Here is a 19,341-nt window from a genome sequence, read left to right on the forward strand (position 1 = left end):
TCTTTACCAGTTACCAAGTTCTAATCACATGTATAGAGTTTAGCGTATAATTGAATCTAAATGGACGACCTTTGTTATATGAATTATCTGTAATACAGCAGTCAGATGATGTGTCCTACACATTATGAGAGATAACAATAGTGGCTTTAACACTAAGCGTTGAGGCAGTCATTTTGACTTCATATTTATTACATTTAAACGTTTCTGCCATTTTTAAACTAATGCCTAAATAAGTATATTTATCGCATACATTTGTTTTTAGAATTTCGATTTCAGAAACAGAATTTGTGTTATATCCAGTTTTAAAAGGACATGTATTTCTTTCGCCAGTCATTCACCAGCAGGCAGCCTGCTCAGCTGATGATGGCCCATCTAAACTACACCTAAACTATATTGAAAATGATTTCACAAATACAATAACAGATTTAGCCTAAAGACGATATTAAACTGACAATAGTCTGATGGGTAAAAATATTGTCAATTGTCAAATTGAATATGTATAGACAGTGCAGTTTATGCAGTTTAGTTGGAATTGACACAGAGGCAGGGAAACAGAGCACCAGAAAGTGACTTTTTCAAATCCTCTGAGGCTCCTACAGAGTTACATGCAGGTAAGACCTTTTGACGTATATATCGTATCAGAAAGAGTAGATGCTGAGGTTTCCAAAGCACTTACTTTTGCCGAATAACTCTAAAAATTGAAGAGATGAGCTCTATTTCAAAATATCACCTTTTAAAGGAATAACTGTTACATGTGCAACACAGATATCCTACACTAACATAAACCAATGAATATGATCTCTGATTTGTTTTATTGGGTAACATATTCTAATGTTACCCAAGCCTTCATAACACACAACCAAATTATTATTTTTGCAATAGTATATGAAACATATTTATAAGACTGTTGTTTTGCATTCAGAATAACTGCTCATTGGCTCAAAGTGGGATCCCTCAAGGCCTTTCTAGTGTTAATAAGCAAAACCGACTTTGAATGACCAGGGCCTAGTCATGAAGCCACTATTGTCCAGTTATGGAATGAGGAGGGAGTTGGAATCTAATTCATTACTGATTAATAAGTAGTCAATCTATATCCATAGCCTATGGGTTTGCAATAGGCCTATGGCATTTTATTAAATCCAATGGTTTATGATAGGTCTACTCCATGGTCATTGTCAAGGCAGGCTAGATGAATTTGGGAGTTATTGAGTTGTAGAGACAAACCTTCACTTTTCTTCTGACTGGCACACAAAGGGCAGTGGCCCGTGCAATGCATGCGCCGCACGTGGAGGATAATCGGTTCCCCGTGCACTTGTTAAAACCTATTCTCTGGCAGATCAAACCGCGCGCTTCTAACCAACCATCTGTTACCAGCCCCTCACCACCACGTGCCCACGCACACTTCCCTCCGCCGGGAAGGACCGCGAGTGGCGAAGCCGCGGAGAGGCATTCGCTTCACCAAAGGGGTGCGGATGAGGCCCGTGGTGGCTAGGCAACTCAGACAATTCGGTAGGCCTGAGTGACTGCCAGCTTTTTGATTTGAGAGTTGCAAGTGGAAGATGATGCTCATTCATGCTAGCACTGTTATGGGATGATGACAGCAGAAGGAGGTTGCAGGGTTTCCCAAAATCATTATCCAACAAGTAGGCCTGTATTGCGCAATTTAGATTTTGCATTATTGTTCCGCAATTTAAAACAATTGATTTACTCACAGTCTCTACCAAATATTATAGCCTGACATTTTACACGCCTAAAACCTCCACAATACACTGTTGTAACTATAGTTTTCAAACAAGCATACATATTTTTAATATACATTTATTTAGTCAAAAGAATATCCTCATAAGATATGATACCCAGTTCAAGACAGTTTAAAATGTGATATTGTATACCCTCATCATGTCTGTCTATTCCCCTTCAGTTGGCGAGTGGGCCTACACACGCTCTGCCACTAGAGGATAGCATCGACTTTGGTATGAAATACCTTCACATGTTACAGTAATCCTTGAACGCTATAACAATTATTTGATGAAATGGACAATCTTCCATATGGAGTAGCCATGTTAAATATGTGTCATTTAGTTAGAACAATAAAATGATGACAGCCACTTTAGTACATGAGGCATTCCAAAAATGGAACAGGACAATAGGGCTGCTTCTAAATCAATATCCACTGAATGCGATGCTTTTGTTGCAATGTCATGAAGATACCCTGATCATATTATGGTTGATAATACAATTACATTCATGGAAACTTAAAACGTTCATGCCTTGCTGAGTCGCCTTCAGTTTGGGACTTTGGAGGCATGGGCCGAACTGGGACCACATGAAGCCCGTATACCCCCATTTGCTTCTGGACCCCATGAATACAAGGGCTTGGTTGACGGATAGAATGATCACGAGCATACTCGCTTTTATCAATGCATTGCTTATCAATGAATGTCAATGATTTCATCTCATGTAGGCTGCTCTAAGTGTTTTAATAAAGTGCATAAACGTTTTCAGTTTTCAGTCAAGTGGAAACAGTTTTGACATTATGCACTAACATTATAAGAACACCACAAATTGAGCTGTTAAAAACCGATACCATTTGAACTTATCTTTTAAATTAATACGACTTCTGTGGGGTATGTTACACTGAATTCCCTTGTAATCAGTAAGATTGTCTCTCGTGCACACTGAACATTGAGTTACGTTTCATTACATGTTGAATAGCATAATTCTTAAGAAAAACACACAATTAACCGAAAGAAAAGGTTAGTATGTGAAGACACGACTGTCACAGTCAGAAACAGTGCCAATGTAATTTTCATAGAAGGGGTTAGCACATGCATAGGCCTATACGTTAATTTATTTGAAAGTCAAATAGTTGTCAGACAAGCATTTTTGGCTCCAGGCTTAAACAGGTTTTTATCTTTGACTATACAGTATGCCTATTGGCTTCTGTTGGGATTTGTGTATTGGACACTTATACTTCACATGTAAAAACACTCTTAATAGAAGATAGCCTGTATCCCCATTTTTAAAACAATGGGTTGCCGAGTGGCGCAGTGGTCTAAGGCACTGCATCTCAGTGCTAGAGGCGGCACTACAGACCCTGGTTCGATTCCAGGCTGTATCACAACCGGCCGTGATTGGGGGTCCCATAGGGCCGGACACAATCTGCCCAGCGTCGTCCGTGTTAGGGTTTGACCGGGGTAGGCCGTCATTGTAAATAAGAATGGGTTCTTAACTGACTTGCCTAGTTAAATATAGATCAAATCAAATGAAACACTTGGTTCAGAAGTGTACAAATGTTGGCTTCATCATTGTGTAAACACACTGGGAACAATAACTATGTGTTGTGTATTTCAGCTATGAAAGACCGAGGGGTTAAAATATGGGGGTGGGTAGCCTACTTCGACATTCTATTTATAATTGGCTGAACAAATTTCGTAACTGCACTAAAGGTCATTGAAGGAGTTGGTTTGAAAATAATCAGAAGATTTTTGGACATGCGCAGATGTGAGATGCCATATTGGAACGAGCTCTGTGCTGTGCAGTTGGAAGACGTCGCTCGCTGGCTTCCACCGAACGAAAAAGGCTCGCAAATTTGACGCGAAAAAAACATAATTAAGGTAAGACAGGTGACAGGTTGACGTTTCTTTAAATATTTATGTAGGTTACTAATCCAGAGCCGTCGTTTTCTCGACGAAATATCTACCGTGAATGGTTTTTCCTGGCTAAAACCTTTAACCATTCCTACCCGAGGCTGTTTCTCTAGAAACAGAAATACTGGCGCATTCAGGAGCCAAGTTGTTCAAAGTGTTTTTACGTGCGTAATTATAGCATTCACATGCGGTGAGAACGTCGCTTCGTGGCACTTTAAATTTAGTTAGTATGATTGTTTTTCTTTATTTAATGTAAACCTTGATGCAAAATAAATTGGTTACATAAACATTTATTTTAATGCTTGCCGTGCATAGGAAAAACACATTTCAATAAGCCTGATAAATGAATTTCCATCTAACGGTCTGCTTTCTACTGAAAACGATAAAATAGTGAAATGCTCATAAGTTCACACCTCTGACTTCGTTTTAAATGTTCATATTTACAGTTTAAACGTGTAGGTGTGTCATGCTTTTTCCACACATAGGTGCGCAAAGGCATCGGAAAATACCGGACATTGCCAATATGTCAAACCACTTTCAACATGGCGGGTTTTGGTGTGTAAAAAACTGCATGTAATATCTTTGAATGAGGAAAAAAATTAATTACTGCAGTTAACCGTCCAGTTTCAGTTTCTTTTGATGCGCATTAACAAGCTCTAATGAATTAAATTAGAAGTGGACCTTTAGCAATACCGTTAGAGTTTTTTTCCGCTGCAATACTTTGTGTGCAAAGTACATTAGCGAAGTGCGAAATACAAATGACTGACTGTGTAACGCACGGAGAGGACATCGGCGACACCCGTATCCCACAAATGCACAGTACGCTTAGCTACATTTCCTGTTTCACTTTATCAGCATTAGCAGTTACAATCTATTTTTTTATCGTTATTTAGTAGACATAGAATAATGGTCTGATGAACGGTTCCATTTGTCTTTTTAATCATCCATCAAGGTTTTAACATCCAATCTTGATGATTGTACAATTGCACGAGGTAATTCCCCCAATCCGACGTTATGCCAAATTTATATGATGAAGTTTCTACTTGGGTTAAACCGCGCATATATCCATTTATTATACATTTTTTTATTGCGGAAGGTCAGCAAATCCGGAGTTTAGCTGCACATTATTCTGATGATCCCTCTTCGGAATTACATTCGGCTCCATAATGAATATAAAAATAAGCCACGCTTCCGAATGAACAGTGATGTGCATGTGCGCACTCATGCGTATTCAGGCTGCGTATTGCCATAATACCCTAAAACATACGGTAGGTCCGTGGCTGTCATGTGAGATCGTTTTGCCTTGGTACTGGTGTATCATAGATGGAATGGAAGCAAGCAACATCACGGAGAAGATCTCGCCTCTTTACAGTAAACCCCTAGGAAGTGTCCAGGGATCTGGTATAGGGGTAGAGATGATCAAGGATGCATGGTTATTGATGGTTATATTCATGTACTCCTCAGCGCCGTTCATAATCGATCTTTTGAAAGCACATGCCATTGTATGTAAATGTTCCTGATAAGGTTCTAAAGGAAGGACAGATGAAACATTGATGGATTGGCTCTGCTCTGTGAGTGAAGACAGAGAATTGTATTAGCCAAGAACAACTTACATTACTAACTCATCTTTCGCAGTGATTTACATAACAACGTGATATGGAAAACGGATGTATTAAGTCATTAGGTCAAGGCTGTGACTTGACATCGTCAGTTCAGAGGTGTCTGCTGTAGTTTTAGGTGAAATAATGGCAAAAGGTAATCACATCCACAGGCTAATTGCTCATGGGAAGTGGCTGGCTGACTAGATTAATTGCAATGTAAAGAAAGCCACATTTAGTTTTCTCCACTAATAAATAGTCTTCAGTGAGGTGTATGGTTGAATGAATCACAGGAGTTCAAAAATATATATATATTCTTCTTTTGACCCGATCATGAGCAACTCAATGTCTGGGGGAGAGATAATGAGAATCACGTGGCATAAGAGTCAGCATAACAGACACAACGTGCTCTGCACAGAAAGGCTGTCCAATGATTGGCCTACATCGGATGTTTTTTCTTCAAAGAAGATAAAGACATCTTATTAAACAACACGAAAGTTAGAATAAGATCAAACAACATCCATTTCCATATATTTTCGATTATTTTTGAGTTTAGAAAAGTAATCATATAGACCTTCTGGTGTGATACTCAAACAATGGCTTGATGCTGGAGAAGTTTCCTGAAGACTGCTGTTGTAGGCAGTAGGCTGCCCATTGGTATGTTTTCTCATTGCCTCTGTGCATTGTGGCCTGTCTGTCTGTCTGCCTGGGGCAGTTGTTTGCTCTTCAGTCTTTTAAATATCTCAGTCAGCTGATCTCACACAGCATCACAGGCTGTTTAAGGAACACACCAGGCTAGATGAGCCATAGAGACAAGACACGATATTCTACTGATAAATTATACTAATACATCATAGATACTGATAAATCATGAAATCTCTCATTGGATGTAATATTGTAGATTACATAGTGAGTGATAAAACAGAAGTGTAGAAATCGTTGAGAGATCATTACTCTTAACAGGATAAATTGTGTCAAATTTTGATACCTACAAACAAAAACATGACGGGAGATAAGGAAGGACACACCCAGCCCAAATAGTGTTAGTTAATCTGTTAATTCCCCAGCCCAAATAGTGTTAGTTAATCTGTTAATTCCCCATGTAATCTTTCTATTGTCCTGGTTGGGGTTTTAGAGAAAGGCAGCTAAGGGACGGCGTGTGGTGTCTACTGGACTCATCAGGGCTAACCCACAACACCGCCCCCCTCCATCTCAATCTGACGATGTTTTAACCAGGAAAGTCCTGCGTCTCAGATTAACACACAGATCAATCTAATCCCCAGGATCCAATCTGGGCTGCTCACTGGGATACTGGGGACAAGTATGGACCAATATGTTTCAATTTAGTGGTTTAGTTAGGCTGTTTTTGTTTTAGTTTTTTTCAACTATTAGTGAAAACATAAATCAGAATTGGACTGCCTGTGTAAACGCAGCCTTAGATCCTCCTGACTGAATGCTATAATAGTGAACCTTTTCGATTTAAATCAGTGAGAACATTTCTGGGATAAGTGACCTTCTGTCTGTGAGATACATCGCCCGGTTCTCTTTATCCTGTAAACCTACATGTACATCTGTGATTTTCTCTGATTGTGTCCGAGACATCGTGGTTTATAATACATTTTAGTTATTTAATGGACCCTGTGGACTGTGATCTCTGATAGTTTCTGGACTGAAGTCAGTAGATGGATCATATGTTTGCGTTCCGGAGAATGTGGACTGTCAGGCTGAGTGGAGAGGGACAGGGGGCAGCGTCATGTGAGTCCAATTAGACCAGCTTGTTGTTTACGCTATGGATATATGTGTGTTTGGATCCCGGCGTGACAGAGGACACATTCAGAAGGATTACATGTCGTGAAAGGACACCGCTATGCAATTAAGCATCTAGGTGATTTAAATTCATTTCCAATGATGTTCCTCATGCTTTAAAAACGCATGATGACAAGCACATAACATTGCCTATTGCTCGTTTGAATGGGGATTTGAATGCTTAGGCAAATTTGCGAAGTCTGCAGAGAGTTGTTTTTGTGTATTAGTTTGATTGAAGGGCATTGGTATGAATCTGCTCTATGAATCCGTGTTAATTGAACATTTGATGGAAGTGCGTGCAGTTCGAGTGAGTCATTGCGGAGGCTGAGCGAAATGGCAGTTATCCCAAAATATCACAATTGTAACCATGTGATCTGGCAAAGAGACAGGGTGGAAAAACAATAGGAAAATATTTTGTTTGTTTTTCTCTAAGATCTTTTAGATAAAACACAATTATGAGTAAATTATGACTAAGCGTTATGATTCCTATATGAGCGATTTAAGTCATTTGAACCACCGCTTCTTTCGTAATGGTTTATGTAACGCTGATCTCTGTGGCATGGGTTTATGAGGTTCTGCTGTGTCAGTCCTGTTCTTCTACCTTATTTCAACTGTGATTGGTTATCTCTTGTGGCTGAAGAGCTGTGCTGAGGTATGCAAATCCACAACAGCAGAAACTGCACATTGCTCTCGCAGACTGTACCAAGCAGAGACATAGAAATACACTGTGCTGAGCAGGTATTCTATGCTGTACAAATATAATTAGTAGAACAGAGGCTATCCCTTCTGTGTAGTGGGCTGTTATGTAGGTAAAACCTCTCGTTCTCTCAAACAGAGTATTCGTGACCATTAAAGTTCAATCAGGAGAAACGACATTTCTACCTTTAGATTTTGTGGCATAGAGAAAGTTAAGATATCAGACAGGGGAGGTGATAAAAATAATACTCTGAGCAAAAGAGAATGTTTTGGGATTTTCACCCCCCAGACATTATTTCCTAAAGGTCTTAATGAGGAAATGCCTAATGTATGTTATGTTGTAAATGTGAACATGAATTAATGCCCCCATTTCAGATTACTCTGTTTTTCTTGCTGTACCCAATGATTTATGAAAACTTGCTTGGTGAGTCAATGTCCTCATCGTGGTTTGTGGTACACACTTTATTCTAATATTTATGAAATGCATTGTTATATTTGGTAACACTTACTTATTTTCACTCCAACCCCATTCGATGCATGGAACCGATGTGGGTGGAGCTATGTCTACATAAGGGTGCTAATGCATTTTCAAAAGCTCTGACGAAGGCCTTGAGGCAGACACGTAAAGCTTATTAAAGAGCCGTGATGCTATCAAGAGCAGTGTGCGGGTTTCTTCTTGTTTCTCATCTGTATGGTCTGAAATAATTGCCCATATTGTCTTTCGTTACAACTTAGATGGACATGGTATGGTTTTTAATGCTCCATTCCTACTTAACTCCTCCTTTGTGTGACACAGTGGAGGAATGAGGGAGATGCAGTGAAGACTGAGGAGTCTGAAGACAGACGGACAAAGGGTAAAAGGGTTGAAGGTTACCAGGAAGAGAGCAGGATGCAGTCCCGCCCACAGGACAGGCCGTTGGCCCTCTCCGCGGGGAAATCCCACAGCCCGACCAATGGGAGAGAAGAACGGGTGCACTCAGGTGAGGGATTTTACCTACGCTTTTTAATCTTTGATCCCTTCCTCATTTTTTTGTCTGCCATTGTTTGACACGTGAAGCGCACAACCGGTTATCTCCATTGTATCACAATCACAACAGGGGGTTGTGGTTTCAAAATGCTGGGATTGCATTGAAAAGCAGCCATTTTCCAATTTTTCCCATTCCTTTTGACATGCCACACCATTATTGACCTTCATGGAGGTCTCAGAATGCGTGTAGTGCAGGGTTATTCTTCTGTTTTGATTATTCAGCAGGAATCTGCAGCAGCCACTGTCAAACTGTGAGAGAATCTGGTCCAGTTTACCTGGTCAGTGGTGTGGGGATGTATGAGCTGGCTGTAGAGTCATAGTTAGTCTCTCTGTCATTGTTTTCCTCTGTTCACTTCCTTGTTCTGTAATGTTCAGCCCGACAAGGTGCTTCTTATCAGATGAACAGACTGGAAAAGTGGAACTCAAATTAAAATAAATAGAAAACAGGAAAGTTTTGTCGGGCGGACAGGAAAGAGGAACTGCAACTCACCTAGGAGCATTTTCTCAACACTACGGTTGATCTAGCATCTTTTTAATTCGAAACATATTTTTAAGGATTTTTAAAGTGCTTTTCTGAATCCCAAATACAAGATTACTTATTGTTAAAAGCAGCGTTCGTAACGTGACCCCTTTGAATCAGATGGAGATGGATAGTAGAAGGTATGATGTCATAGCCCTTGTAAAGGTCTGGGGATGTGGAGTGTGAACACACAAACACACACACACACACTACTATGTGTAAAGGAGAAGTGCAAGCCTAGCAGGTTCTTTTCAGAAAACCCCCGACTGCAACAACTGGTAGTTTCTTCTCTCTCATTAGTGCAGGTTAAGTCCCACACACAAAGTCCCATGAGACCCAGCCTAGAGGGGAGAAACCACACACACAGATGCTCTCTCTCTCTCTCTCTCACACACACACGCACACGCACACGCACACACACACACACACACACACACACACACACACACACACACACACACACACACACACACACACACACACACTTTGAAGACACATTATACCTTGTCCAAGTAACAGTCTCCCACAGGCAAATTAAGCAGTTCTCACCTTGAGGAGAAACATTAGTGGAATTATGTAAGACCTGGAACACACACACACAAATGCACACACCTAAAACTCACTAAAGGTCAGATACATTTTCAAGTGACCTAATTTTGGATGGTTGAAAAGAGACTGAACTGCATTTCAGCTGGTTCCTGCTGTGTGCTTTATAAGGTTCCTTCCCCGTAGATTTAGAGAAATGACATTGATGTGTGTGATCAGATCTCACCCTGCTTGTCTCATTAAATCTGTATGTTATGCTTATTATGACGTATCTGTTTACACAGTGACTTTGATCGTTGCAGAATGAAGGCGTACACATTTTTTCCCCACTCCACGCAAACTGTATCCCACTCGACTCTTTCGCTAGGGACTGAGGAAATATTCTGTTATGCTTACAACATTATTCTTGTTTCATTGCTTTTTCTCCACTGCATTGTATTTTATTTTAATTTGATTGAACCTTTATTTTGATAGGGAGTCGATGCTAAGACCAAGGTCTCTTTTCCAGATGAGCCCTGTTTAGCACAAGAATACACAGAAAAATACACTATACACATTAAAGTACACATCCAAGAAATTGGAGTTAAAAAATCACAATAATGGATTTATTTTAACTGCAGATAATACTGTTATAAAGGGCATTTCCTTAGTAGGTGACGTCAGAGGTCACCATGTCGGAGAAGTGGGTGCGCAGGATGATAGACGAGTTTCCCCACTAGTAATTAACAGTTGGAGGGCTGTTCAAGTGGATTGTTTCCAGTCATATGTGGTATATTCCCACTTCCCACTTGGTTACGAACGCACCATGACACTGCCTCTTTAAGTGCCAGATGCACAGTTGTGACTCTCAGAAAGAGAGCTTGACTGTAGCATGGGACATCAACCATTCCGGGTTAATGTAATGGGCTGTACCTGTTAAGTGCCTTCACAGTGTGCATTGGCCAATTCATTGACAGCTTTGGCTTGCATATATAGAGCGGGTACTACTTGTTTGCTGAAATGAATGCAAGAGGGAAGTCTGTAACGTGGCTCGAGCACATTCACAAGGTGCTGAAACCCTCTGCTCTCAACCACTGAGAATGGGTGCATACCTGTGGCTATAAAGTCTACCTATCACTCCTGTAATTTCTTTGGCCCAGTCAGAATCAGCTGCCAAGGAATGCTTGAATGCAGAGGTGAGACGATGTTATGTTTCTTTGCGTTTCCGTCTTGCGCCGGTATACTGGGGGGTGATGTCAGCGTGTGTGTCAACATATTTGAGGTGTTGAGCAGTGGCGACATCCTGTTAACGTTTTGTCCACAACTCTCTGTCCATCTGTGTTGTAATCTATTCCCAAACTGGAGATTTAAACGATGATGGAAGATCCCCCAATTCTGTTTTATCAACCCCCACCACCGTACAGAACTAGCTCCCAGCTGCGCCTCACCAAAGGACAGTTTGAAATGAGCCAATTAAGATTTTAATTTTGATTACAACATGCGCATAGGCTCGAGTTGTTTGAACGGAATAGACTGAGAAGAAGATTCCAGCTCAGATTTAATGAAGAGTCGTAGGCCTACACATTTGACATGTATTGATTTAGCACATGCTCTTATCCAGGGCGACTTACAGTAGTGAGTGCATACATTTACATACTTTTTTCACTCGTACTGGTCCACCGCAGGAATCGAACCCACAACCCTGGTGTTGCAAGGCCCATGCTCTACCAACTGAGCTACACAGGACATGTGTTCATTCGGGTTCACAGTGTGAACCGAACTTTGATACAGAATGCAGTGATGTGTATTGAACCTATCGCCTGCAAGAAATAATAACTGCGTCCAATGGCTTCAATACAGTGGCAGCTGCATTCATGTAGACAATATCACCCTAGTCTATAACTGCCATGAATGTCGATTGAATAATTTTGTTTCTGCTATTTAATGAAATAAAACATGTCATTATTGAGTGTGATGCTGTTATGCTTGTATTTATGGTGATTTTTATGTTTTGTGACTGGGTTGGTGGCAGTCAAAATGATTGACAGCACTTTCTTCCTATCAGACGCAGACTCCATGGAGGAAGAGGCAGACTTTAATTGGGAGGAGTACCTAGAGGAGACGGGGGCGACCGCTGCACCCCACACCGCTTTCAAACATGTGAGTGAGAAACACACGTTTACATTCCCATAACCCCCACAACATCTTGTAAATACTGTTGTTGAATGAGTGGCAATCACTCAAATCCCTTTAAACATGTGTTTGAGTGAGAATGTACTTTAGCTAATGATGTTAAACACAGTGTAGTTAGGCTCATAGGCTCAGTCATGACTTACTTGCTGAAGACCACACTCAAATACAGTCACATATTCAGAGTCACTGCTGTTGACTGAGACTCACATAGCAGAGATGACATACCCTGCATCGTCATTGTTGCGTCTGTGCATTCGGAAAGTATTCAGACCCCTTGACTTGTTCCACATTTTGCTACGTTACAGCCTTATTCTAAAATGGATTCAATTGTTATTTTCTCTCATCAATCTACACACAATACCCCATAATGACAAAGAAAAAGTAGTCCCGTGTAGCTCAGTTGGTAGAGCATGGCACTTGCAGCGCCACGGTTGTGGGTTCGATTCCCACGGGGGACTAGTATAAAAATGTATGCACTCACTACTACTTTAAGTCGCTCTGGATAAGAGCGTCTGCTAAATGACGTAAATGTAATGTAAAAAACGGAAATACCACATTGACATTAGTATTCAGACCCTTTACTCAGTACTTTGTTAAAGCACCTTTGGCAGCGATTACAGCCTCAAGTCTTCATGGGTATGATGCTACAAGCTTGGCACACCTGTATTTTGGGAGTTTCTCCCATTTTTCTCCGCAGATCCTCTCAAGCTCTGTCAGGTTGGATGGGAAGCGTCACTACACAGCTATTTTCCGGTCTCTCCAGAGATGTTCGATTGGGTTGAAGTGCGGGCTCTGGCTGGGCCACTCAAGGATTTTCAGAGACGTGTCCCGAAGCCACTCCTGCATTGTTTTTGGCTGTGTAGTTAGGGTCGTTGTCCTGTTGGAAGGTGAACCTTCACCCCAGTCTGATGTCCTGAGCACTCTGCAGCAAGTTTAAATCAAGGAGCTCTCTGTACTTTGCTCCGTTCATCTTTCCCTCCATCCTGACTAGTCTCCCAGTCCCTGCCGCTGAAAAACATCCCCACAGCATGATGCTGCCACCACTATGCTTCACAGTAGGGATGGTGCCAGGTTTCCTCCAGACATGACGCTTGGCCTTCAGGCCAAAGAGTTCAATCTTGGTTTCATCAGACCAGAGAATCTTGTTTCTCATGGTCTGAAAGTCCTCTAGGAGCCTTTTGGCAAACTCCAAGTGGGCTGTGGTGCCTTTTACTGAGGAGTGGCTTCCTTCCGGCCACTCTACCATAAAGGCCTGATTGGTGGAGTGCTGCTGAGATGATTGTCCTTCTGGAAGGTTCTCCCATCTCCACAGAGGAACTCTGGTGCTCTGTCAGAGTGACCATCGGGTTCTTGGTCACCTCCCTGACCAAGGCCCTTCTCACCCGATTGCTCAGTTTGGCCAGCTCTAGGAAGAGTCTTGGTGGTTCCAAACTTCTTTCATTACAGAAGGATGGAGGCCACTGTGTTCTTGGGGACCTTCAATGCTGCAGACATTTTTTGGTACCCTTCCCCAGATCTGTGCCTTGACACAATCCTATCTTGGAGCTCTACGGAAAATTCCTTCTACCTCATTGCTTGTTTTTTTGCTCTGATGCTCTGACATGCACTGTCAACTGTGGACAGTCATGTGCCTTTCCAAATTATGTCCACTCAATTGAATTTAACACAGGTGGCCTCCAATCAAGTTGTAGAAACATCTCAAGGATGATCAATGGAAACAGGATGCACTTGAGCTCAATTTCGAGTCTCATAGCAAAGGGTTTGAATACTTATGCAAATAAGGTATTTGTGTATTTATTTTTTATATATTTGCAACAATTCCTAAAAATATGTTTTTACTCTGTTATTATGGGGTATTGTGTGTAGATTGATGAGGATTTTTATTTATTTTATCCATTTTAGAATGAGGCTGTAACCTAACAGAATGTGGAAAAGGGGAAGGGGTCTGAATACTTTCGCCAATGTGCTGTGCACAGTGTATTTCTATTTTGGCGTCATACACGCGTAAATTCCTGTGTGACATTTAGCATTGATTCCATTTAATCCAACCCACACCAAACCACACCAACCAGCCGGCCTGAACACAACCCACACAATTACTCAGAGATTATGACTCAGGCTCCATGGAAGTTGGAAAAATATGGAAAAAGGCATGTATACCTTATATCCGTCAAACTCAACTCTGGACCTCGAAGCCAGTGCCATTGCCGTTTTTCATTGTTCCCCTTAAAGGGACTGATTTAGACCTGGGACACCAGGTGGGTGCAATTAATTATCAGGTAGAACAGAAAACCAGCAGGCTCTGGTTCTCATAGGGTAAGAGTTGAATACCCCTCCCTGCCTTATATGTTAGAGTACTCCCCAGTCTTGCCTGGTGTAGTGTCAGACTGCCAGTAGTAGTAGTGAGAACAGATGTCTATCAGGCTTATCTTCAGGAGGCCCGCCACACAGCTGCCGGGGACTATGGGAAAAGGGAATGCATAAGTAGTCCTACATAATGTAGCAGAAAGAAAGGAGCGTACAGTATGGAAGTAGACTTTCAGTGGGTTTAATGACATTGACTGATTTCATAGATGCCAGTTTAAGCGGGCTCAATCTCTGTGTGTGAAGTCCGTGAGGGGTGCGCTGATGTGATTGCTTGTTTTTTTTTGCGTGATTGCCCGGATTGCCTATATTTGAATGGGAGTGATGTTGGTAAGTGGACTGAGTCACAGGAAAAAGAGCATGATTTCCCCTGAGAATGTGAAATGGTGAAATATCTCTCATGCTCTCAACAGACCTAGTGCCAATTGAAAAAGTGATTCATTGTGGGGTCTCTCTCTCTCTCTCTGTCTCTCTCTCTCTTTGTCTCTCTGTCTTCTGTCTTTGTCTCTGTCTCTCTCTCTCTGCCTCTGCCTCTCTTACATAAGCCATCCAGTGTGATACAGCATATTTGCTTTGTTTTTATCAGGAAGTCATGAGGCCATTTGCATGGTTTTTAGTTCTAAGATGTTGGCTTTTCTCCAGTAACACAGGGAGTGTGTGCGCGTGCGTGCGTTTGTGTGTTGTGTTTTATATAATGGGTTTTAGATATGTGTGAGTGCAGCCTGTGGCTATGGTTGAAACACATTACATTATCCATTTCCTGGTACTAGCCCTTTAGATATGTTCTCTCTCTCTCTCTCTCGTCCTCATGTTCTCTCTCTCTCGTCCTCATGTTCTCTCTCTCTCTCGTCCTCATGTTCTCTCTGTGAGCCACTGTCCGTAAGTGGTTGAAAGATCAGTGGAACTTTAAAGAACCCTTGACCCTTGTGAACAAACAGATACATAAACAGATAGTGTGGGTGGGGAGATTTTAGAAATGACCTGTTCATTACCGGTGGCCCACCTGTGTTTTACTCTGTCAATCATGGCTCAGCGAGCCAGTAAGACGTCCCTCATTTTGCATGTAGACCTGTGATGTCATCCACTTTAGAACGTCAATGTATAGATGTGCTTTATCTCGCCCAATGCACTTGAATTACCTCTTAAGTGCAAGCCCATTAGAATCAAGCTCACCTATCAGTGTCAGTGAGGGCTGGCTCTTGTGTGACAGGGTGCTCTCTGATTGGCCCTCGCAGGTGGACATCAGCCTACAGACCAGCTTCCAGCCGGGGATGAAGCTGGAGGTGGCCAATAAGAGCAGGCCAGACACTTACTGGGTGGCCACCATCGTCACCACCTGCAGCCAGCTGCTGCTGCTGCGCTTCAGTGGCTACGGAGATGACCGCAAGGCCGACTTCTGGTGTGATGTCATGACCGCCGAACTCCACCCAGTAGGCTGGTGCACCCAGAACAACAAGACACTACAACCCCCTGAAGGTAGGGGCACCACCTGGGAACACGCACGCACACACACACACGGGGCTGTGAGTTGATATTTGATCACACAGACTTTTATATTTGCGTTTTACACTTGAAAACACATCTTAGCCTATAGTGAAAAAACACCCTCTTCATCTGCTGCTTTATAGCTCATATACTGAACACACGCCTGTAGCTGGATTTTACCTGACCTCCTAGTATAATACAACACCTGTAGCTGGACTTTACCTGACCTCCTAGTATAATACAACACCTGTAGCTGGACTTTACCTGACCTCCTAGTATAATACAACACCTGTAGCTGGACTTTACCTTACCTCCTAGTATAATACAACACCCATAGCTGGACTTTACCTTACCTCCTAGTATAATACAACACCTGTAGCTGGACTTTACCTGACCTCCTAGTATAATACAACGCCTGTAGCTGGACTTTACCTTACCTCCTAGTATAATACAACACCTGTAGCTGGACTTTACCTGACCTCCTAGTATAATACAACACCTGTAGCTGGACTTTACCTTACCTCCTAGTATAATACAACACCCGTAGCTGGACTTTACCTGACCTCCTAGTATAATACAACACCTGTAGCTGGACGTTACCTGACCTCCTAGTATAATACAACACCTGTAGCTGGACTTTACCTGACCTCCTAGTATAATACAACACCTGTAGCTGGACGTTACCTGACCTCCTAGTATAATACAACACCTGTAGCTGGACTTTACCTGACCTCCTAGTATAATACAACACCCGTAGCTGGACTTTACCTGACCTCCTAGTATAATACAACACCTGTAGCTGGACGTTACCTGACCTCCTAGTATAATACAACACCCGTAGCTGGACTTTACCTGACCTCCTAGTATAATACAACACCTGTAGCTGGACTTTACCTTACCTCCTAGTATAATACAACACCTGTAGCTGGACTTTACCTGACCTCCTAGTATAATACAACACCTGTAGCTGGACTTTACCTTACCTCCTAGTATAATACAACACCCGTAGCTGGACTTTACCTGACCTCCTAGTATAATACAACACCTGTAGCTGGACGTTACCTGACCTCTTAGTATAATACAACACCCGTAGCTGGACTTTACCTGACCTCCTAGTATAATACAACACCTGTAGCTGGACTTTACCTGACCTCCTAGTATAATACAACACCTGTAGCTGGACTTTACCTGACCTCCTAGTATAATACAACACCTGTATCTGGACTTTACCTGACCTCCTAGTATAATACAACACCTGTATCTGGACTTTTCCTGACCTCCTTGTATAATACAACACCTGTATCTGGACTTTACCTGAACTCCTAGTATAATACAACACCTGTAGCTGGACTTTACCTGACCTCCTAGTATAATACAACACCTGTAGCTGGACTTTACCTGACCTCCTAGTATAATACAACACCTGTAGCTGGACTTTACCTGGCTTCCTAATATAATACAACACCTGTCGCTAGAATTTACCTTACCTGCTAGTATAATACAACACCTGTAGCTGGATTTTCCCTGACCTCCTAGTATAATACAACACCTGTAGCTGGACTTTACCTGACCTCCTAGTATAATACAACACCTGTAGCTGGACTTTACCTGACCTCATAGTATAATACAACACCTGTAGATGGACTTTACCTGGCTTCCAAGTTATATTGTAACACCTGTAGCTGGACTTCACCTGACCTCCTAATATAATGCAACACCCGCAGCTGGAATTACCTGACCTCCGAGTATAATACAACACCTGTAGCTGGACTTTATTTGACCTCCTAGTATAATACAACACCTGTAAGTGGACTTTACCTGTCCTCCTAGTATAATACAACACCTGTAGCTGGACTTTACCTGACCTCATAGTATAATACAACACCTGTAAATGGACTTTACCTGGCTTCCTAGTATAATACAACACCTGTAGCTGGACTTTACCTGCCCTCCTAGTATAATACAACACCCGTAGCTGGACTTTACCTGACCTCCTAGTATACAACACCTGTCTCTGGAATTTACCTTACCTGCTAGTATGATACAACACCTGTAGCTGGACTTGACCTGACGTCCGAGTATAATGCAACACCTGTAGCTGGATTTTACCTGAGCTCCTAGTATAATACAACACCTGTAGCTGGAATTTACCTGACATCCTAGTATAATACAACACCTGTAGCTGGACTTTACCTGACCTCCTAGTATAATACAACACCTGTAGATAGACTTTACCTGACCTCCTAGTATAATACAACACCTGTAGATGGACTTTACCTGGCTTCCTAGTATAATACAACACCTGTAGCTGGACTTCACCTGACCTCCTAATATAATTCAACACCTGCATCTGAAATTACCTGACGTACGAGTACAATGCAACACCTGTAGCTGGATTTTACCTGACATCCTAGTGTAATACAACACCTGTATCTGGACTTTACCTGCCCTCCTAGTATAATACAACACCCGTAGCTGGACTTTACCTGACCTCCTAGTATAATGCAACACCTGTAGCGTGACTTTACCTGACCTCCTAGTATAATACAACACCTGTATCTGGACTTTACCTGCCCTCCTAGTATAATACAACGCCTGTAGCTGGACTTTACCTGGCTTCCTAGTATAATGCAACACCTGTAGCTGGACTTCACCTGACCTCCTAATATAATTCAACACCTGCAGCTGAAATTACCTGACGTACGAGAACAATGCAACACCTGTAGCTGGATTTTACCTGACCTCCTAGTGTAATACAACACCTGTAGCTGGACTTTACCTGCCCTCCTAGTATAATACAACACCTGTAGCTGGACTTTACCTGACCACTTAGTATAATACAACACCCGTAGCTGGACTTTACCTGACCTCCTAGCATAATACAACACCTTTGGCTGGACTTTACCTGCCCTCCTAGTATAATACAACACCCATAGCTGGACTTTACCTGACCTCCTAGTATAATGCAACACCTGTAGTTGGATTTTACCTGACCTCCTAGTATAATACAACACCTGTTGCTGGACTTTACCTGACCTCCTAGTATAATACAACACCTGTAGCTGGACTTTACCTGACCTCCTAGTATAATGCAACACCTGTAGCTGGATTTTACCTGACCTCTTAGTATAATACAAGACCTGTTGCTGGACTTTACCTGGCCTCCTAGTATAATACAACACCTGTAGCTGGACTTTACCTGACCTCCTAGTATAATGCAACAGCTGTAGCTGGATTTTACCTGACCTCCTAGTATAATACAACACCCGTAGCTGGACACCTGTTGCTGACCCCCGTGTATAATACAACACCCGTAGCTGGACTTTACCTGGCTATCTAGTATTATACAACACCCGTAGCTGGACTTTACCTGACCTCCTAGTATAATACAACACCTGTAGCTGGACTTTACCTGACCTCCTAGTATAATGCAACACCTGTAGCTGGATTTTACCTGACCTCTTAGTATAATACAAG

The 19,341-nt window shown here is 42.0% G+C and overlaps 1 protein-coding gene across 4 annotated transcripts in view; it reads left to right on the forward strand.

The window, feature by feature from the left end:
• The first annotated feature begins 3,517 nt into the window (after nt 1-3,517).
• LOC129838303 (scm-like with four MBT domains protein 2) overlaps nt 3,518-19,341 on the forward strand; it is a 44,166-nt gene continuing 28,342 nt past the window's right edge. For all 4 annotated transcript variants that reach the window (XM_055905200.1, XM_055905202.1, XM_055905201.1 and 1 more), the window contains exons 1-4: nt 3,518-3,617; nt 8,547-8,730; nt 11,888-11,982; nt 15,615-15,855. In XM_055905200.1, coding sequence (XP_055761175.1) covers nt 8,640-8,730; nt 11,888-11,982; nt 15,615-15,855 — 427 coding nt within the window. In that variant the 5' untranslated portion in view covers nt 3,518-3,617; nt 8,547-8,639. The remainder of the gene's footprint in view (nt 3,618-8,546; nt 8,731-11,887; nt 11,983-15,614; nt 15,856-19,341) is intronic.

Source organism: Salvelinus fontinalis, chromosome 39 (genome assembly GCF_029448725.1).
Source record: "Salvelinus fontinalis isolate EN_2023a chromosome 39, ASM2944872v1, whole genome shotgun sequence".
NCBI classification, from domain to species: Eukaryota; Metazoa; Chordata; class Actinopteri; order Salmoniformes; family Salmonidae; genus Salvelinus; species Salvelinus fontinalis.